We start from the raw sequence: 24,068 nt of genomic DNA, 5'->3' as shown, positions 1-24,068 counted from the left end.
CCTACAAAATTAACAACAAAACGTAATTATATTTTAAACTACCTCGTATAATATTTCAAAATACTATATTTTATTAAAGATAACATCGAGTAGAATCCAAAAATGTTAAAATATACGGGGTATTCCATTTAAAAAAACATAAATTTGTGTCACCCTGTGAAAACGGGTAGCCCTGTATATTAGAAAATACTGTTAAATCATAGTCCTATCTGTGGCCCATGTTTTACCTAAATAACTTTTTTCGTATATCTTACGACAAACGAGTAATTGAACTTTGTCACACTAATGCCCCACCCTGTATACAAAATAACCATAAAACCATCCTGCCTCTTTGTAAATAGACTTATATTAAGATTCTTGAAACATGTGCAAAATGGCATGACTCAGGAAATCGTTGACTTTTTCACGAATTTTCTTACAAATCTAGGACTCCTGCCGTCTTACAAGAACCGTTTAACCTTCCTGCCGAGTACCGAAAAGGTATTGATTGTATTTGAGTATTATAACTTTTTAAAGGCAGGACTAAGAAAATCACGGAATCATGGTGAAAATTTTCCTCAGAATTTTCCAAGGGACAAGTATACTTAACCCGCCGTTACACGCGTCTTCTATTGTGACGTGGTTGCACGCGTATGAGCGTCGCCCTCACCTACATAAATTCGACTTATTTCGAGGAAGAATGAATGTCAACATGTAAGAATATAAAATGGGTTGTACTCACATATTATAGAAAGTCTCGTAAACCAATTTTTTTTTATTAATTTAACAAAACAAAAGTAAAAATAATATAGATCAAAAGCAAGTTTTCTTAATTTTCAATTTCAGCAAGCCACTGAAGAAATTAACGTTCTTTACGCGAATTAATTTTACTAAAAATACAAATTAAAATTAAAAACTGTTCTGAAGTTATTTCTTTGTGGCATTTATGTAACTAACTATTAATATTTTGTATTTTGATAACGACGTCCGAGGTGGAATTCGAAACGTCAATAAAATCAATTTTTCAAGTTAAATTTTGGCTTATTTCCCAATTAGAATAGGTAAATTTAAAAATGGGTTCTTAACCAGTGGCGCACCTAGAATTTTCCTCTGGGGGGGTTTGCTTGGGCACCGAAAGTTTTTTGTATTATTTGTGAAAGACAAGTTACATTTTCCTACTTTCTTTTATATATATATTTCTATATGCTCTGGGTGGGAGTTTAACCCCCAAACCCCCCCCTCGGTGTGCCACTGTTCCTAACCTAATCCAAACAATAATATTTTAATTAAACCTACCTAAAAATTAAATAAAAACCTAAAAGTTTCTTTGAGATAATAGAAACGTGATTTCACTGTGATTGCACGCGCAGTGAGGAATTCCCTCACTTGAAGAGGGATGTCTCTTCTTTCAACTAGCACACAGCACACTGGCCGCCTGAAATATTCTATAACTTTTTCATATCCTGTCATAAACCATGCTAAAGGCATTCCTGGGTGCTTAAGGTTATCGTATTAGTTTACACAATTTCATTGGTTATAAACAAATATGGTGAGGGATTTCCTCATAGCGCGTGTAATGGCGGGTTAAACATTAGGAGACGTCATGCCAATATTTTTTTTGATCATTTTGAGATAAATAGGTTTAGTTTATTTAGTTGGCAGGACCTAGAAAATCATGAAAATTTCATTATTTTCCTTACATGTTTGTATACATATATACTCCGTTACCCCGTTTGCAACCCTCCTGCCCAAAAAATTTTCTTCATAAAATCCTGTCTATCTGCGGATATGGCAGGACTTAGAAATTCATCGCAAAACCCTATTTTTATTTTTTGGGAAAATCTAATTTTTACAGGAAAATGTCACAGGAAATTTGTGGATGTTTCCACAGATTGTAAGTTCATCGTCTACCCTTCCAGTATTGCAAAAGGCAGGACTTAGAAAATCGTGGCTGAACTTCTGTACCTATAATATCTCCCAGTCTATTAAGACATATGTTTTAAAGTTTATTTATAAACCTTTCAAATGACTTTTGACAAACGTTTTTCCATAAGAACTGACTTATCACAAAAATAAAGTCGCTCCCTGCTTTTTTTTTTAACTATCTAACAATTAAACCCTCGTTATTACAGTTCTAATAGAAATAAATAGCTTGCCACTTGGAATTAACTTTATTTAGATATAATTGATACGATCCAGCGGTAAAAAACTGTAAAATAGTGGAATTTTGAGAATCAACACCGCTTTTAATGAATAGTCGGATTTAAGCTCGATTGCCCTCTTCTTCAAAATCTACCTTATGCTGAACAGGGCTTTTGTCCTGGGGGTGAAAACAACCCCATCTAGGGAATGAAAATTTTTTAAATCAAAATAAATATGGAAGTCGATAGATTTACCAATTCTGAGTAAATTTTGTCGTATAATTTTTTTTTTGCAAAGTTGATACTTTCCAAGCCATTAGCGATTAAAACTAGTCGTTTTCCATTGAAAAAATCGTTTTTCATTGAGAAAACTCACTTTTTATAGCCATTTTTCATGAATAACTTAAATTAATCATTGAGAACAAAATTATAACTAATAAAAAAACAAAGAGACTGGCGTCGGAAAGACCTACGTAAATCCCATAACGACTGAGTTATTGTTCTTTAAAGGATGGTTATTTCCGAAGAACCTCGAAATGGAGAACCATTAATCTCAAATAACTCGAATGTGGTGCAATTTTTTGGAAAAACTTAAAAGGTATCTTTTAAAGCCCATTAAAAGTTTTTTGGATAAGAACTGACTGATTTATGATGAAAATATGGTCATCGCTTCCTGCTTTTTCTTAAATGTAACAATTAAACCCTCGTTATTACAATCCCAATAGAAATAAATAGCTTCCTACTTTAAATTTACTTTATTTAGGTATAATTGATACGATCCATGTGATTTGACCGGTTTGGAATGATCTTCTTCATCTTCATAATGTGCCGTTTCCTCAATGGAGGTTGGCTACTATAATTGCAAACTCTTCTCTGTCTCCAGCTATCCTTATTAGCTGTTCAAAATTAGCCCTGTTCATTGTCGGATGATTCTCAGCCACGATAGTATTTTCCTTCCTAGTCCTCTCTTTACCTCGATATTTCCGTTCACTATAAGTATGGAACAATTGGAGTGTTCAGTTTAGAAAAAATAGTTGATTAAATCGAAAATGATTTTTTATAATTTTTCTTAAATAAACCTAAAAGTATTCATGATACAAAAACAAACAAAAATCAAAATTTTCAGTAAAAAAAATCTACAATTAATATTTATACCTACTATTTTTTCAAATTATGAATATATTAGATTTATTTAAAAAACTGCACTTTTTTTTACATTATAAAAATGTCCTTTTCGATTTAATCAACTATTTTATCTAAATTAAGCCTTCCAAATCGGTCAAATCACATGGATCGTATCAATTATACCCGAATAAAATTAATTTCATGTGGAAAGCTATTCGCGGTCTGCAAGTACTTGGAGGGGATACGAGAAACGACCGTGCACGAATAGCGGAGAAATCTTGAATTTTCTTACATAATTCATATAATCAATTGAAATTGTCAAATTGGCGTATATTTCATATCTACTGTAATTATAGAAGACAGACTGTCTTCTATAGAAGAAAAGTTATTGAACTTTTTAAGTTAGAAGAAAAATTATATGTTGCTCACAATATTGATATGATATGCAATTATTATATAGGGTGTCTCAAAAGTAGCGGAACGGTCGAATATTTCGCAAAATAAACATCGGATCGAAAAACTGAAAAATACGTAATCAATAATTTTCAAAAATCTATCAAATAACACTAAACGCGATCCCCATCTCCACCCCCTAGAGGTAGAGTGGGGAATAACTTTAAAATCTTAAATAGAAACCCCCAGTTTTTATTGCATATTTGGATTCCTCACGTAAAAGTAAGCAACTTTTCTTCGAGACATTTTTTCAAACTGTGGATAGATGGCGCTATAATTGGGAGAAACCATTTATCCTGATAACATAGGTAAATTATAGAAACGGTTTAATATCTCGAGAAATACACTTCCAAATGAAAGACGAAAAAACAGGTATTTAATATTTTTCAAAAACCTATCGAATAGCACCAAACATAACCCTCCAACCTACCCCCTAGAGGTGGGGTGGGGGGTAACTTTAAAATCTTAAATAGCAATCCCCACTTTTTATTGCTGATTCGCATTGATCATGAAAAATTAAGCAACATTTATTCGAAATTTTTTTTTAAATTGCCGATAGATGGCGCTAATAAATCGTATTTTTCCAATTAAAGCGCCATCTATCAACAATTTTAAAAAATGTTTCAAATAAATGTTGCTTAATTTTTCATGACGAATCCGAGTCTGTAATAAAAAGTGGGGGTTGCTAGTTAAGATTTTAAAGTTACCCCCCACCCCACCTCCAGGGGGTAGGGATGGCGGTTTTTGACAAAACACTGGTTTTCGGTTATACCGGTTTTTTTTGCTTACGGTTTAACCTGGCGGTTTTAACCGGCCAAAAAAAAACCGGTTTTTGGAAAAACCGATTTTCGGTTTTTTTAATCCAATAGGCTACAAAGTTATATTTACAATGCACTTTAGTTTGCGATACTCCATTCGACTCGATATCAATATGATCAAAATTAGTACTCACGGGCGCCCATATAAAAATTTTCAGGGGGGGGGGGCAGACGTGAAGATGTTGCACATTATATTTTGTACACTTTGGATAGCCATATATAGGTTACAGCACTCGAAAAGTTAGGGGGGAGCCACGGCCCCCCCTGCCCATGGGTATGGGCGCCTATGTTAGTACTATCGAAAGAACATAAATATCAATATAAATAAAACACAATTTTTAATAAAACCATTTTATTCTATTAATTAATATATTTATTTATTATTTTATTATTATTATATATTTATTGATTATTATTAAATATAATATAGCGTAATATTAATACATACATTGGATCGAAATAAAATTTGATTTGTGTGAATCCCAAAGATTTGTGAATTTCAGTAGTCAGATGTAGAGAACAGTAAACCAAAATTATTATTATTATACTACTGCTCAACAGAGATCGCTGAAATAATTCAGGTTCTATAGTCATTATATATTATGAGAGTAGAATATAATATGCAATTATTGTATTCAATTAATGATGCAAATTTAATTTGCCATTTAAAAATATAATCCTCTAAAATACCCACCAATTTTCCTTTCCTCCCAAACTTAAAAAAATCCCCAACCATTGCAAATTATAAAAAATTTCCCAGACTCTTTGAAATGGGATTTAAAAAAAATAATATCGACATAAATATTTTCTTTAAAAATAAGTTGGATAATGCAATTTATCTTTTATTTTTACTACCATCAAAAAAAAATTATTATGTATTACTTTTAACACGTTTGTATATTTGTAGAATTGGTACATTTTAACTCATTTAATACTTCCTGTATGGGTGTATCGTTTTGAAAACGTAGGGAAATTCTTGGAGATTCGTATTCGTAATCAGTTATTTGATATTCATAGTCAGATCATTATTTTTGGTAATCAGAAAAAGTAATTCACCCACTTTCATTGTCAAGAGTTAAGTGTGAAAAATAGATCATATTTGCGTCTTCAACCAGATCACTTCTTATGTAAATATTATGATTACAAATACCTTTTTAAGGAAATATTATAATAAAACTTATAAATTGTTTCTGGCTGATGTGAGATTGCACTTTCAATTTGCGTCTGTATTTATAAAACAAAATAAAATTTGAATTATGGTTTTGTTTGGAATAATTACTTGAGAATAATAATTATGATTGGGATCCAAAATAATACCTAACCTAATCCTAATCACCGTGAAAACCTAATAACCGGTTTTTACTTTAAAAAGAAAAAACCGGTTATAACCGGGACAAAAAACAACCGGTAAAACCGGTTATTGCGAAGTAAAAAACCGGTTTTAGGTTTAAACCGGTAGGTTTTTCCGATCCCTACCAGGGGGTGGGTTGGAGGGTTATGTTTGATGTTATTCGATAGGTTTTCGAAAAATAATAAAAACCTATTTTTTGGTTTCTCATGTCGAAGTGTATTTCTCGAGATATTAGAGCGTTTCTATAATTTAACTATGGTATCAGGATAAATCGTTTTTCCCAATTATAGCGCCATCTATCCCCAGTTCGAAAAAATGTTTTGAATAAAAGTTGCTTACTTTTACGTAACCAATCCAAATCTGTAAGAAAAACTGGGTGCTTCCATTTAAGATTTTAAAGTTACCCCCCACCCCTCCTCCAGGGGTGTAGTGGGGATTGGTGTTTGGTGTCATTGGATAGATTTTTAAACATGATTGAACAAGTATTTTTCAGTTTTTCGATCGGATGTTTAGTTCGCGAAATATTCGACCGTTCCCCTACTTTTGGGACATCTTGTATAAAAGTATATTTAATTAATTGTATTTTGCTTGCAGTACTGCATTTTAATAACTAATTTTATTTACTACATACAATTGTTTACCTTTTAATAACAACCTAAATCTTACTTTTTCTTCTTATAATTTTTGTTGGGCTACGGCCTTGACAATTATCCAGCAACCTTGACCAATATGATTGGAAAATATAATTTAAAGCGCGAAAAAAGTTACCGAGCTATGAAAGCAGGTGTCGCTTTTCCGAACTTGCATGATCCCAATTTATTTCTATTAGGCATGCCACACATCAAAGAAACATGAAACGTAAAACATGAAACATAAAACGTGAAACACATTTCATGAAAATAAAACAATGCTAAACAAATAGAAGTCCGCATACCAATGAAACGAGTGTGATTCATGCGTGTGAAACATTTTTATCTTCCGAAGGTGCACATCAAAGAAACATGAAACGTGAAACACGTTTCATGGAAATAAAACGCTGCTAAACAAATAGACGTCCGCATATCTATGAAACGAGTGTGATTGATGCCCATGAAACATTTTTATCTTCTTGAAACCTGTTTCATGAAATAGGACGTGTTCTATTTTTCGATATCAGTTTCATTGTTTTAACTAATTTATTACATGCGTAAAATGAATGCGACCAAGAATTTAATATTGTATTGGATTCTGTGGTGGAGCAGAACGAAGAGTTGTACAATAATTATAACCTGAAGTGGTACTCGAAGAGACAATAACAAGAAAATATCGTTTTTTTAAACCAGGACCCACATTAAAACATTGTAAATGTTGAATACTCATTCTATAAAATGATTTAAATTTAGCAAGATGATTATTTAATTCGTTTGGAACCAAATATTATGTACTATGCTTATGATTTTTGGAGAGTAATAAAAATAGTGGCCACAACAGCAACGACCTCGTCATCATCACTTTCCAGTATTTACTATACAAATTTTATTTTTGTTTCTTTGAATAGTATCTTAGTGTAGGAAACAGGGATTAAACTACGCAAACTCGACACAAGGCCGGTATTATTTTTTTTCTGGTATATCAAGGGGTGCTTATTATGAGACTAACTTTTTCTAAAGATTTGTCCCGCTACACATATTTTCAATCCTTTAAAGGGCGTAGGGAAAAATCCTACTACATTAGTACGGTTTTCTATAAATATATTTATATATACATTTATATATTATGGTTATTGCAAAATCCCTGCGGAAACTCCCCCTATCCCTGAAAATAAGTTTGGCGAGCATGTTTTTACGATTTTCTCATTACCTATATATTTTTTTGAAACAACGCTTATACAGAATTAAAGACCACTATTTGCTCTACAAATAAGTTCCTATGCATTTTTTTCGTATGAGCAAAAGTTACGGCAGAGTGGCGCCGCAAATCTCAGAAGTGCTTTGGCAGGCTCCAGTTTTTGTTTTTTTTTTTCGTCACCTATTCATGTTATTAATGATATAATTATGACAAATAAAAGAACACACTGTCTGCTACATATTATGTCCTATATATATATTTAACTTTCTTTGCGCCTTAAAGCCACAGTGGTGGCCCAGAATCAATTTTTGCATATTTCCTTTATTCATTTTCCTTTTTTTTGGGGTGGTTCCAGGGAAAATAAGGAGGTGAATTATACAAATTTGTAAGTAATACTTGTACATGGGTAATCGCTGAAAGTTTTTTTCGCTAGCATAAGCGGTTCAGATGGTATATATAAAACGGGGCTTTTTAAAATTTAATACCCTGTAATTAAATAATGGACAATTGCCCTTAAATGAAACCTATACCAAAAAATCAGACATTTATTTGAGATTAATTGCCGCTGGGTTGCTTCTTGATTCCCGTTACGGTTAGGGAAAAATATTTTTTTTTTAAACATCTTTTTTAAAAACTTGCCAACTTTGGGGCGCCACCTCCGCTAAACGGTGTGTGACAGATATATGCTGTCGCGGAATAAATTGTAGGAAGTATAGTCCTCTTCATATTTCTATTGAGGAATCTTTGTAATGACGTACAGGAAGGGCTACGTTTTGCAAAAACGACAAACTACCCCCTTTAAAGGGATGAAAATGGGTGTTCCGGGGCGAAATCTTTTAAGAAAAAGTTAGTCTCAATAAAAGCACCCCTGGATATACTGAAAAAAAAATATAACCGGACTTATTTGCGAAGTTCAACCTTTGTTTCCTACACTATATAACATGAAACGGTTTCGGTCTTCACAATTTATTTTTGTTTCCTGTTTCACGTTTCACGTTTCTTTGATATTAAAAAGCAATTAAAGAGCGGCGCCGACAGCAACGACCACGTCACTACCCATTGCCGACTATACAAATTTTATTTTTGTTTTATCGATTAGCTTATCACATGAAACGGTTAATTTTTTTACAATCTATTAGTTTCATGTTTCACGTTTAATGTTTCACGTTTCATGTTTCTTTGATGTGCGGCCTGCCTTAGGATTGTAATGACGACGGTTTCATTATTTTGATTTTTTACATTTCAAAAAGAAGCAGTGAGCGACATTATTTTCGTCTTAGCTCAGTCAGTTCTTATACAATAAATTTTAGTAGAGCTCATTTAAAGGGTTTTTAAATCAACTTTAAAATATGTCTTTTAAGTTTTCCCAAAAAAATGCACCACATTCGAGTAATTTGAGATTCACATACGTCAAAATAATTGTCAAAGTTAATTTAAATTTGGAAATCTCTCCGAAAAATATTAATTTTTGGCGGATTATTTGATTTATACCGTTCTAATTTAGTTTGTTTAGTTTTGTTAAACTTTTCCTTATTTAGTTTACATTTTGAAAGTGTTCATAAGTTAAACGTTACTTGAAAACTCCTCTATGGAGTCATCTAGTGGAGGCGAACCGCCTGATATTGAGAATTCGATGGATAGTAGCTGTGATTTACAAGATTTAAATGGATTTCTACCCAACCAGCCTCAAAATAAGATAAGTAGTAGTATTAATCTTAACAATATTAATGAAAAACAAAATACTTTAGTAAACTCAGATCAACCAGAAAAAACCAGGCCTGTTTATTTATACGAAAAAATTGATTTAGGACCTTTTTACATTTTCATTGAAAACTCCAGTTTAAATTTTACAGGAAAATTAAACGCTGTTAAAATAGGCGAGATCCTATTTACGTTACATCCAGAAATTGACAATTATATAAAAAAATTGACTCAATCGGACGCAACCGAGTTAGGGTCTCATTTAAAAATTATAGTAGCGCAAATGCTTTAGTTACTTCCAAATTCCTTATTCAAAAAAATCTGACCGCATACATTCCAAAATTTCAATTGTTTAAACTAGGTGTAGTAAGGGATATAGATTCAGATATATCGGAAGAATATCTTAAAAATAGAATAAAGGAATTTGATCACCATTGCAAATTCTCGGTTGAGTATGTGAAACGAATAACAAGAAAAATAGTAGCAGATGACAAAGTAATATTTAATCCAACAAAATCAGTTATTGTGTCTTTTAAATGCCAGAATATACCAAAGTATGTAGTAATTAATCATGTCTTACACACTGTTGAAAAATACCAGCAAAAGGTAATTATCTGTTACCACTGCTATAGGTATGGGCACATGAGTAAGCAGTGTAAAAGTAATCCTCGCTGTTTTAAGTGTCATGAATCTCACCTTTCCGATTCTTGTTCTTTATCATCGTTTAACAAAAAATGTCTATCCTGTGAAGGTGAACACTTCACTAATGAATGGGAGATATGCCCAGAATTTGATCGCCAAAAGAAAATAAAACATTATATGTCTGAAAACAGCTTATCTTTTAAGGAAACAATTAAACTCTTTCCTAAGATAACTTATGCATCTATAGCAGCCAATAATTCCTCAATAAATTCTCATCAAACTCCAAATATGAATGCACCATCCTCTTCATATTCCTTTACTCAATTGTCCACGTCTCAAACATCTTCCAATCAGTTCGCTCTACCTTCAGTTTCAAATAGATATACAATAATAAAACCACCAAAATACAAACGACCTATCTCTTCCTCACCAGACCAAGTAACAATGGAACATCAAAAAATAATAAAGTTAAACCCCATGTCCAACAGACCTGGTGGTATTATCACCTCTTCTTCGTATCAATCTACATTTAATCCAGAACAAGGATCTAAAATACATGAACCATCAAAAGAATTAACAGAATTAATATCAAATATAGTTACAAGTATTATCTCTAATATAAATCACAAAAATTTTGAAATTCCAGAAAAATCAGTTCTAGTAAATTCAATTCAATCAGTTTTAAGTTCTCTCTTATATAATAATGAATAGATTGGTAATTTGTCAATGGAATTGTAGATCGGCTAACTCTAATAGAGAAAACCTTATCCACCTATTAGAAGACCAGAAAGTTGATATCGCATTATTATCAGAAACTAGATTTAAACCAGAAAAGTATTATAACTTTCACGGGTACAATATTGTCAGAGACGACCGCTTTTCAGTAACTGTTGGCGGTGGCTCAGCAATTTTAATAAATTCAAACCTATATTACGAGGAAGTCACCATGAAAGTAGATTTAATAAACGTCAATAAAGTAGCAATAAAAATAAAGTTTAAGTCATATACTGTCACATTTATATCTATGTATGTTCCCCCAGGAACCAAGTTATTGTTACAACAATGGAACAATTTCATAACATCTATAGAAAGACCATTTATAATAGGAGGTGACCTTAATGCTCACCACATTGCCTGGGGCCTAGACAACCAAACAGATATGAAAGGTAAAATCTTGATGGACTGTATAGACGATAATAATTTAATATTCAAAAATGATGGCTCTCCTACTTTCTTTAGGAACTTCTCGAAATCGGCAATAGACCTGACCATTTGTACTCCTGACTTAAACCACCTGATCACTTGGAAAACACTTCAAGACCTATTTGGTTCAGACCATACACCTATAAGAGTAGAGTTAGAGGATCAACCAACTCATACATATAATCCATATTCACAAAAGTGGAATTTAAAGAATGCCGACTGGAAATTATATGAACAGTATTCGGAAGATGTATTCTCTCAATTTAAAGATATAAATTCTTATGAACAAATTTTGCACAATATAAATACAACTGCATCCTACTGCATCCCCAAATTTAAAATAAAAAAACCGACTTCCAGAGGAAAATACTGGTGGGATTTAGAATGTGAAGAAGCAGTCAGAAGAAGACAGGAAAGTTTTTGTATATTCAAAGAAAATCCAAACCATGAAAACCTACTTAAGTATAAAAAAGACGATGCACATGTCAAGAAGATCACTAAACAAACTAAAAGAAATAGCTGGAGAGATTATGTCGGATCCCTAAATAGGTCAGTCCCTATTAAAGATGTATGGTCAAAAGTTAACCGAATAAAAAATAGAAAAACAAAGAACAAAGTCCCTGTTATTCTGTCGGAAGCTTCGTGGATAGAAGAGTTCCATCAAAATATCACACCGCCGTCTGCAGAATTAGTAATTCCTGATTTACAACTAAATGCTCTGTACGACTATCCAGAACCAATCCGTTTCCTAGTCAAACCATTTTCTGCCACTGAACTAAACTTTGCGTTGAAGAAAAACTCAAATTCAGCACCAGGTGCCGATAATATCCATTACTCGATGCTATCAAATCTTTCAAGAATTGGTAAGGCTGCACTACTAAATATATATAATGAAATTTGGATGCGCCGCATAAAGATTCCTGACGATTGGCACGTTTACACTATTATCCCGGTTTTAAAGCCAGGAAAATCATCAAAGAATTGGGATTCTTACCGTCCAATCGGTCTGGCTTCCTGTATACTAAAAACATATGAGAGACTTATTAAAAACCGTCTGCAATTTTGGCTAGAAAAGAACGACCTATTACCAAGAAGTCAGTTTGGTTTTAGAAAAGGTAAATCCACACAAGATAGCCTCTGCCACTTTTTAATAGACATTTATAGTTCCTTTACTTATAAGAAAGCAGTTAGTGCTTTGTTCTTAGATATAAAAGGGGCTTACGACAACGTTAATCTTCACATACTATACGCGAAAATGTTGGAAATAGGAATACCCGAGATAGTAACATGGAACATCATTAACTTATACATTAATCGAGCAGTTCACGTTAGATTAAATGGAGATCAATCTAACTCCCGATACACATCTTTGGGACTACCTCAGGGTAGCATCCTAAGTCCTATATTATATATACTGTATACTGCTGACTTAGAAACTAAACTTCCTCAACACATAAAAATCCTACAGTACGCTGATGATGTTGCGATATATGCAGAAAATAAGTCAATAGATAGATGTAATAACTACCTTAAATCGACATTGAATATTATAAAAAAATGGGCTACCGATAATAACTTAACAATATCAGAGAGTAAATCAACCATTGTTACCTTTACTAAAAAACGATATGTTCCTCAAAGCCATCTACAATTTGATAATACTAGTATTCCTTATAAAACTTCAATAAAATTTCTTGGCGTATTTTTAGACTCCAAATTAAATTGGAAAGAACACACAAATTACATATTACGAAGAATGGAAAATGCAATGAATATCATGAAGACTGTAAGTGTCAGTAACTGGGGAGCTGATCCAAACATATCAATATTACTATACAGAAATTTGATAAGATCAATCTTAGACTATGGATCTATTTTTTATGGCTCAGCATCAAACTCTGTACTCCAAAAAATCGAGAGGATCAAAAATAAGGCACTTAGGTTATGCACTGGTTATCTTCGTAGCACACCTATATTGGTCATGGAATGTGAGCTTAATGAACCTCCACTTTCATTACGCAGGGAATACCTAAGTGAGAAATTTATAGTTAAAACAGCGGTTAACGATAAACTGCTATTAAATAAAATTGTTCATTTAACCACCTCATACCTAACTCATTATTACTGGGAAAAAAAGAAACTGCTTTTAGTTGTGGAAAGCTTCCTCAACGTTTCTAATTCCATTGGCGACATACACCAAATTGAACAAAGCTCGTCTCGAAAGCTAAATTATGAAGATTATTTATCTCCAGTTAAGTGTCATTTAAGTAATATTCGTGCGACAGACTTCCTTACTAAAATATACCACCTTCAGTGTGTACAAAAAAACTGGGGGAGTTATCAGAAATTATATACGGATGGTTCAAAAATGGAAGGAAAAGTTGGATATGCTATATATTACCCACAAAAAAGTATAAAAATAAACAACAGATTACCTGATAAAATGACAATTTTCACAGCTGAACTCATTGCAATCAAAGAAGCATACAAAATATGTATTAATCAAAAAGAACTCAATTATGTTATATTTACAGACTGCCAAAGCATTGTAAAGACATTGAAATATAATGTACATAATTTTGCAGAAAATTATATCATCAGTGACATCATAGCAATGAACAGTGAAGCTTTGAAATCGGGCAAAAATATAATATTGTGTTGGATAAAAGCACACATTGGTATAAAAAACAACGAAATAGTAGATGATCTGGCTAAAAAAGCAACAACGAAGGAATCCACTCTGCATACTTATCAACTTCCTATGGGAGACATAATTTCTATTATGAGATCTATCAAACGGACGAAATGGCAGGAACAATACAATAATTCAGACAAAGGAAATTATTACAAAAAAATCCAGCCTACACTTCCCATCAAGACATGGTTTAATCAAGTTTCCAACAAAGGCTTTATCAAAACTATTTGTCGAATAAGAAGTAATCACTGTCTGACTCCAGTCTACAAAAGAGAAATAGGACTTGTAGATAATGATGAATGTTTATGTGGAGAGCTAGCTGATCTACAACATATGCTGTTAGAATGTCCTTTACATTTTATTGAAATATCAAACTTTTTTGCCAATCTAGTCCAAGTTAATGTACAATTTCCTTTTAATCTTATATACCTTTTACAATCAAACAATCTAGATGTTTATAAAATTTTGTACAACCATGTTAATTGTTTAAAATTAAAGCTCTGAGAAAAAAAAAAGAAAAAAAAAAAAGAAAAAAAAAAGAAAAAAAAAAAAATAAAAAAAAAAATAATTAAATAAAATAAAAAGTTACTAAGATCTAAACCTCCGCGAGGTTGAATCGGGTTTAGGTCTTAGCGCGATAAAAAAAATATACAAAAAAAAAAAAAAAAAAAAAAAAAAAAAAAAAAAAAAAAAAAAAACTAAAAAAAAAATAAAAAATGTAATAAAAAAAAATGTTAAAAAAAAATATAATAAAAAAAAATAAAAAAAACAGAGTAAAAAAAAACAGTAGTACTAATAGTTTTAAATTTAGATACTAAGCATATATTTTGTAAAAGAGAGAATTCAAAACACATTGACTGGCCAGTTGGTTGCTTAAACCAGTGCCAATAAAACATAAACACACACACACAGTAATTTGAGATTGAAAGTTCTCCATTTCGAGGTTTGTCGAAAATATCTATTTTAAAGAGCAATAACTCAGTCGTTATTGGGTTTACTTAGTTCTTTGTGACACGAATCTCTTTGTTTTTTTATTGGTTACAATTATGATCCGACTGATTTTTCTATAAAATTAAATTTGTTTAATTTATTCATGAAAAACGGTTATTAAACGTGAGTTTTTCAATCAAACATGCATAGTTTCAATAGCTAATAACTTGTAAAGTATCAACTTTGCAAAAAAATTTTTAAAATAAAATTTACTCAGAATTGGTCAGTCTATCGACTTCCATATTTATTTTGATTGCAAAAAATTTCATAGGTCTTCGACAGGTCTATGACAAGGACTTTGACATAGGTTATAAATATTACCTAAATCCAAATTTTCAGTAGTAATTGCACAAGAGCTCTGAAATTATTGAATTTTTCCTGAGTGACACTTTGACAGTTTTAATTTCACGAGCCGAAGGCGAGTGAAATTATGTCAAAGTGTCACGAGAGCAAAAATTCTGTATTAATTTCAGAGGTCGAGTGCAATTTGTTGCGATTATTTCATGAATAAAACTGTTCAAAACCAAAATTTTATTGTAATTTATTTATGTAAGTACCATTAAACACACAGTTTTTATAAATATTTGACGATTGAGAGTCATCAGTTTTATAATTTTTAAAACATTAATTGTCATTAATGTCACTGAATGTATTTTTTCGTAGCCACGAAGGGCATCTGACGTAATATACTTAACGACGGGAGATTATCAAAAATTATCGATTTAATTCAGATTTCTGTAGCTTTCTATTGGTCAGAACCTCCTGTGAATGAAATAATCAGTAGTAATTGCACAAGAGCTCTGAAATTATTGAATTTTTTCCGAGTGACACTTTGACAGTTTTAATTTCACGAGCCGAAGGCGAGTGAAATTATGTCAAAGTGTCACGAGAGCAAAAATTCTATATTTAATTCAGAGGTCGAGTGCAATTTGTTCCGATTATTTCATGAATAAAACTGTTCAAAACCAAAATTTTATTGTAATTTATTTATGTAAGTACCATTAAACACACAGTTTTTATAAATATTTGACGATTGAAAGTAATCACTTTTATAATTTTTAAAACATTAATTGACATTAATGTCACTGAATGTATTTTTTCGTAGCAACGAAGGGCATCTGACGTAATATACTTAACGACGGGAGATTATCAAAAATTATCGATTTAATTCAGATTTCTGTAACTTTCTATTGGTCAGAATCTCCTATGAATGAAATAATCAAGGAAATCAACCTTGATTCTCAAGATTCCATGAGAAAGTGGCTGTTGATTGGACTATTAGTAGTTCTACATCTGCTTTTTTTTACTTACTACTTATTAACTTACCAAAAGCACATTGAGATATGACGTCAGTACTAAATTTTGCTGCCAGTTCTTTTGCCTCCATAACTTTCCTGTTTTTCTGTAAAAAGTTGGTCATGTCCCGTACAGATTTTTTGATTAATGGAAACATTCCTTTCAGTTTACCTGAAGAAAACACAACTGTCATTTTGGCTCTGTCATTTTTCCAAGCCGGACTTTTCTACAAAATATTACTTTTGTGATTATTTAAGAAACATAAAGTTATTTGTTTTTAGATTTACTACGTCAAAAATACACTAAGAAACAAAATTAACGGACCACCTTAAAAATTGGATAAATTTGATATCTCGAATGTCGTAAACCTGTTGTTCAATTCTAGTGATTTTTATATATTATGTTATGGCCGTATTCTTTAAAAATATCGATTTAATAATATTGTTGCTAGACTGGTGGATGTCATTGCATACCGGGTGTATATATAACAATCATACTGTGTACTTTCCGCAAAGTTCGGAACATCCTGTGGAAAATTTTAGCATAATATGCTAGATTCAATATAAAATATTAAAATTAAAACTCGACTGTAGCGTTAGGCTTTCTCAATATTTTGTTTTTTGATTAATTCACTTGTGTTTAATAATAAAAAGTTACAGACGTTAACAACTAGCCATGTTTTTCATTAATAAATCTTTAGATTAACTTAGTTTACTAAACAAGCTTAAAGTAGGCTGTGATAAATTAACAATTTAATAGGTGTCAAATTTTAAACAGTCAAAAAGTGTCTGGATTATTGTGAAAATTAGTAGATTTATTATTTAAAGTTTTATTTAAGTCCGTAATTTTTTTCTAGTTTCGTGGAAATTAAACGTGCCAGAAGGAATTTTACCCGTGATGAGCGGGTTCAAGCTGTGACCTTACACAGCGAAGGACTACCATACTATCTATCGGAGGTTGTGAGTTACACATATTATTTTATACATCAATTTTCCGTATTGTCCAACGATTTAAAGAAATGGACGACTACAGCAGACATCCCGGACAATATAGACCTCGAGTCACTAGGATTGTTCAAGACCGTTTTATTAAATTATCAGCTTTAAGAGAACGATTTACCACATCAAGCAACCTTTTAACGGAACTTAGTATGGTTCATAATACCCAACTCAGCGTTGATACCGTGAGGAGAAATTTTGTGGAACATGACTTGCGGATTTGATGACACCGCCGAGCTAGATTGCAATTTTCTAAATCACATGTAAATTGGAATAATGGCGACTGAGAAAACGTTCTCTTTACAGGTGAATCCAGATTTGGCCTCTATAAATGTTAATCTCTCGTAGCCTACTTTAGGCTCTTTTATTAAACTAAGCAGAAAATGAGAATTTATTGCCATGATGGAATGCATGACTAGTTGTTAACGTACCTAACTTTTTTATTATCCAATATAAGCTAGTGAATAAAAAAACGAAATTTTAAGAAAGCCTAAAGCTATAATTGGGTTTTAATTTTAATATGTTATACATAATATACTAGAATATTCCACAGGGTGTTCCGAACTTTGGGAATAAACATAGTATGATTGTAATACCCGGTATACAATGACATTTACATGTCTAGAAACAATATTACATATTACATCGATATTTTTAAAGAATAAGGCTATAAAAAAATCACTGAAATTGGGAAACAAGTTTAGGAAATTCGAGACATCAAAAATGTCATATCTTTAAGGTAATGCGTTAATTATCAGTATATTTTCCTTTACTTTTAAGGTTTAATTTATTTTTAATATTTAACTTACTTGTAAAAACATCATGTTCTTTGTAAGCGGGGTAAAATCTGGAGCAGCAATATTTCGATCGACAAAACTATTAAAATCCTTAACCAATATAGTTTTAACAATGTCAGCATCCTTAATTACAAAATACGGATCATCGAAAACGTATAATCCGAAAAATGGCTTATCTACGCGATCGTAATAATATTTTAGCCATTCTGCTAAGGTTGTTCTTAATAATACTATGTCTAGAAAATGACCAAAGATGGGTTGAATCTTTGGTGTATACACACTAATTTTTTCAAAATACTTGTGCTTTTTAGACGTATATCTAAAGAGAAAGTATATGCCTACTAGAAGAATCAATACTAAATCTAAAATAATGGAAGAGGTAATCAGCATCTGAAAAAAAAATAGTTCGATTATATATTATGCATATTAAATTTCAACAATATTTAAATAAGTGATTAATGCAACTGTTACTTGATGGAAGCTCATTTTATTTAAGACACTGAAAACTTTGTTTTTTACTCTTTATTACAAATTAGTGCAGTCACTGAAGGTGGTTATGAGCTATTACCTCCGATTTCGTTGAACCTTCATCGATTTTTATGAAAATTGGTGAGTGGTTAGAGGATACCTCAAGGAACAAAGGTGGCATAGTGCGAACTTACGCTTTTTGCATTTAAGTGGTGAAATCCACCCCTTTTTTAAAATTATTTTTTTATGTCTGAAAGTGCAGTCACTAAAGGTTTTTACCTCCGCCTTCGATGAACCTCCATCGATTGTCATAAAAATTGGTAAGTAGTTAGAGGATGCCTCAAGAAATAAAAGTTGTATGGTGCCAACTTGCGCTTTTTGCATTTTAGGGGTGAAATCCACCCCTTTTTTTTAAATTAGTTTTTTATGTCTGAACGTGCAGTCTTTGCAGATTTTCACCTCCGATTTCGTCGAAACTTCATCGATTTTCATGAAAATTTGCGAGTAGTTAATAAAGGATACCTCAAAAAACAAAAGTTATATGGTGTTAACTTGGACTTTTTGCATTTTAGGGGTAATATCCACCCCTTTTTTTTTAATTATTTTTTATATGTCTGAAAGTGCAGTCACTGAAGGTTTTTACCTCCGATTTCGTTGAACCTCCGATGCATTTTATTAAATATGGCTACTAAATATATCTTAAAGTACTTATAAATGTCTATCAAAAAAGCTATGGAAGAAGTCGATGGCATTAAAATTAAGCAAGTTCTGAAAATAAAAGGATCCAAAATGAAAAATTAAACATACGATATTTCAACAAAATTTCTTAATTTTAACATGTGTAATTACCTTAAAAATTGTGATTGGTTTGGAATGCATATTTTTGAAAAAAAAAAATATGATATAATAAAATCAGAATTTTTAAAATTTTCGTAAATTTCATTTTCTTTTGAAAATAACTCCAAAAATACTCGATACACGTAAGAAATGATACAGAACTAAATTTTGATTTTCCGTTTGTTAAAGCTTTTACTTATATTTTAACTACAATTATCTTTAAGCTGGTTGTCGGATAAACCTGATATCATAAAAATTAACGAAGTTATTCTAAAAAAACCAATAGCATTTTTTTTGGAAAAAGTTTTGTAGCACTGATTTTATTTGTATAAAATGAGCGGAGTAAAGTCCAATTAGTAAGAGATGCGAAAATAGTTATTTTCCTAACAAGTGCAGAAAGTCATTCTTTTCCGCACGCCACTGCAGTTTGCCGAACGACGCGAAGCGGGAGTAAACTCACCAGCTATGACTTTTGCCTCGGTTAACCGAGAGGCTCGGATAACCGAGACTCGGATAATCGCGAGTCTACTCTATTTGAAATAAATTAGTAAATAATATCTAAATATTAGTTTATTGCATGTATTATAATTACTTTAAGGCCATATTAACATATCTAAATTAACACGCGTGCGGAAAAGTAAAAACCGCGTGCGGAAAAGTAACACGCGTGCTGAAAAGTAACACGCTTGCGGAAAAGTGAAACTTTCTAAACTAAAATGCGTTCGCGAAAGTAGACATTTTTGCACGCTCGTAGAAAAAAGTTTATTTAGATAAGACTTGGGCATAAATAGGATCAGAATTTAAAAATACGAGTCCGTTCCCATATCAGTTGGCCCAATTCATATTGAAAAGAAAATCCAATTTTGTAGAACAAATACAAAAGTCAAGCAACCTAAACTTTGAAAGTTTTATATCATCGATAATTTGTGGATTTCCAGAAGTATACAAAATATGTTTTAAATTAATAAAAACGATTAATTAAACCGAATAACAACAAATTAAAAAAAAAACGTAAACAATATCTAATTTTAACAAAATAAATGTGAAAGTTTACAACTCAGTGACATCACTTTTATTTTTAATTAGATTTAAGATTCTTCGAGGCATAGTTTTTACAAAGTTCTGACGACACTCTGGTGCAAATGAATCCCATATATTTTGCAAGTTTTGCTTCAATTCTTTGACGGACCTTAGCAGGTAGTTCAGAGAAATAAGGAAAAAAAATATCATGTTGGTGACACATCCCCCTCCAGGCTGAAACCAAATTTTTCGAGTAATATGGTCATCTATGATAATAACCTATATGTTTCCTGCAGCCGATTTTGATGATATACATAGTTATAAACAAATGAAGATCAAAAAACAGTAAATTTTCGCTTTTTTCGTCTATAACCAAAAAGTTAAGTATTTTAAACAAATTTGAGAGTAATAAGCTCATAAACCGTATAAAAAACTTCAATATGGCGTTCGCTGAATATGTCTATCCTTATTGGTTACTTAGAAAATTGCCAAATAAATAATATATTTTGAGTTTTTATAAATATTCATAACTTATGTAAAAATTAACTTAGAACCTTCTTATAACACGGAATGCTGAGCTTATAGTGCTTAAATTATACCCTAAATTCCAAAGTAATTGGTCAAATAGTTTAAAAGTTATTTAATTTGTTTATCCAAAATAAATTTTTTTTGCAACACTGTAAGTCAGAAAATGATGAAGTTACAGTAATATTTTGGATAGTTTATGAAAGAAGAAAATTTACAGTATTAATTTAATTTAAAAAAAATGACAAAAAATAATTATAGATATTGCAAAATAATTTTGCAAAAACATGTGAATTAAAAAAATGGGGGGGCTAACTTTGTCCCTAAATGTCCTAGAACAGTTGTTTTTCTTTCTAAATGTGTATAAAAATTCAGTCTTTCTAAATATGAAAAAATAATTTTTCTACGGGTAACGGTTAAAAAGTTATTCTAATTGTTTATAAGTAAGCAAAGAATGGACATGTTTTTGCAAAATAATTTTACACTGTTTAAAATTATTGTTTGTCATTTATTTTTAATTAAGGTAATAGTATAAATGTTCTTCTTTCATAAACTGTCAGAAGTATTATTGTAACCTCATAATTTTCTGACTTATAGTGTTGCAAAAAAAATGAATTTGGGAAAAATAAATTAAATAACTTTTAAACTATTTGACCAATTGCTATGAAATTTAAAATATAATTTAAGTACAAGAAGTCTCGGCATTCCGTGTAATAAGAAGATTCTAAGTTAATTTTTACCTAAGTTACGAATATTTATAAAAACTCAATATTTATGATTTATTTTGCAATTTTCTAAGCAACCAATAAGGTTGGACATATTCAGCGAATGCCATATTGAAGTTTTTTATACGATTTATGAGTTTCTTACTCTCAAATTTGTTTAAAGTGCTTAACTTTTTGGTAATAGACGAAAAAAGCGATAATTTACCGTTTTTCGATCTTCATTTGTTTATAACTATGTATATCATCAAAATCGGCTGCAGGAAACATATAGGTTAATAATATAGATGTCCATACTACTCAAAAAATTTGGTTTCGGCCTGGAGGGGGATGTGTCACGAGAAAAACCTTATTTCTCTGGACTAAGGATGTTTTTTTATTTCGCGCCACAAAGAGACGCGAAAGTTTCTCTCAGGGACAAGTCGGGACTGTTAGAAACTTATTCCAGAAGTAGTATGTCATGGTCTCCAATCCAGTTTACTATTTTGAGGTATGGCATCCTAAGCCATCCCGTTGGAAGACAAAATGTTTCGTTGATTTTAACTTATTTAAATGACTTTGTTCTAAAATCGGTAAAAGATTATTTAAAACCTTCAAATATTACTTGCCCGTATTTAAAATTCTATCGATAAAATTCAACTTTTCCACACCTTTCGCCGACATGCTGCCCCAGACCACGATAAACGTAGGAAATTTGACTTTTCTCTTGTGAGAGTAAGGCTGAAAATCTTTATTTTTTCTGCAAATAACTCTACTTCTACTGTCTCCAATTCGACTCCACCACACACACTTCAAATCTGGATTCATCACTCCATTGTATTGCATCCATTAGTGAATCTGTCCAACCTCAAGGCTCGCTTTTTTGACCATTTTAACCTATTTTTCTGGTGTTATAATGTTTCCAATTAATGGTGTTGTAATAATCCAAAGACAGGATTGTCATTAGTCTGAGATAAAATGAAATTTTTCAAAAACAATTCATATTGATTTTTTCAACTTTATTCAATTAATTTGTTTAGTAAGCAAATAATAATTTGTGGGCTTCTCGGTGATATGTTGATCTAGAAACGTGCCTTCCAACGAGGTTACTTCAAAAAACACTTAAATCTAGATAAGTTGCACGTCGTTTTTTCACTATAATGCGTCTTAATTCCCTTCGATCTGCTTCGTTTATTTTACTTTTTCCTGCATTTATAGGTTTGTTAATGCCAAAACCTGAGGTTTTGTATCTTCTAATATTTCTTACACTACACTGTGACAATTGAAGCATATTCGCGATTTCCGAATTGGATTTTCCAGAATTCAAAAATCTATTGATGATTGAACAAAAATGTTCTCATCCACCACTTTATCTCCACCGATTCCCATTGAAAATTTTATGTCGACAAACTGTAGTAGGCTTTAGTAGGCTCACAAAATCTATTTGGCATTAATTGACAAAAATCAATGTATGTTGATGTAAGTGATCAAAGGCCACGATTTAGCGATTTTTTATTATTAGTGTTTGAACTAAATAAAAATATCACAGGAGAAATATTTTCAATAAATAATAATAAAAAAGGCAATAATCACTAATATGCGAACTTATAAAAATATGTAGATTTTGTTTGTGGCAATTTCCACAAATTCCAAAGGTGGGCCAACTGAAATGGGAAGGGGCTCATATATCCAAATATACAGGGCCACCCGTATTCAAACGTTGAAACAAACTTATGTTTTTTTTTTAAGGAACACCCTGTACATTTTTACATTTTTGGATTCTCCTCGATATTCTCTTTCTTAAAATATAAGGTTTTGCATTGTTATACGAAGTAGTTTAAAAGATAACGTTTTTATGTTAATTTCATAGCAATATTCGCACCGTGTATTCCAAGTATTCCTCATACCAACTGCTTTTATTTGTGAGTTATTGTGGATTCTTGACCAACATTAATAATTGCAACAGAAATATGTTTAGCGAAATTTTATTAGTTTGCCTGTGGAAATACTCAATAAAAAAGGGTGGTTGCTAAAAGAGCTGAACAATTAATTAAAATTATAAGTCATGCATATAAATGTTAATATATATTTATTTTATTGAAAAACGAGATTACTTTCGACAGAACGCAGAAATACGCATTTTTACCATTAAAAAAGGGTAGATATCACCTCTAAAAATCGATGGAGGTTCAACGAAATCGGAAGTAGAAACCTTCGATGACTAGATTTTCGATTTTCAATTTTTAAAAAAAGGGGGGATATCACCCTTAAAATGCAAAAAGCGCAAGCTAACGTCATATAAATTTGTTTTTTGAGATATCCTCTAACTACTCACCAATTTTCATGAAAATCGATTTAAAAACATAGTTTCATTTTTTGCATTTCACCCATAAAATGCAAAAAGCGCAAGTTGGCACCATATAACTTTTTTCTTGTTGTTTAAGCTTGAATACTTAGATTTGGGTACTCGCCGAAACAAAATATACATTTAGTTACCTATA

General features: G+C 31.4%; 1 protein-coding gene across 1 annotated transcript in view; it reads right to left on the bottom strand.

Moving 5' to 3' along the window:
• Positions 1 to 24,068, bottom strand: part of LOC126887990 (cytochrome P450 6k1-like) — a 110,652-nt gene that overhangs the window by 45,724 nt on the left and 40,860 nt on the right. Inside the window, exons 2-3 of the mRNA XM_050655964.1 lie at positions 18,029 to 18,406; positions 16,252 to 16,447 (exon numbers count right to left, since the gene is read on the bottom strand). Coding sequence (XP_050511921.1) covers positions 16,252 to 16,447; positions 18,029 to 18,406 — 574 coding nt within the window. The remainder of the gene's footprint in view (positions 1 to 16,251; positions 16,448 to 18,028; positions 18,407 to 24,068) is intronic.

Source organism: Diabrotica virgifera, chromosome 7, assembly GCF_917563875.1.
Source record: "Diabrotica virgifera virgifera chromosome 7, PGI_DIABVI_V3a".
Lineage (NCBI taxonomy): Eukaryota > Metazoa > Arthropoda > Insecta > Coleoptera > Chrysomelidae > Diabrotica > Diabrotica virgifera.
The sequence above is the reverse complement of the archived record's forward strand: the minus strand, read 5'-3'. Positions and strand labels throughout refer to the sequence as shown.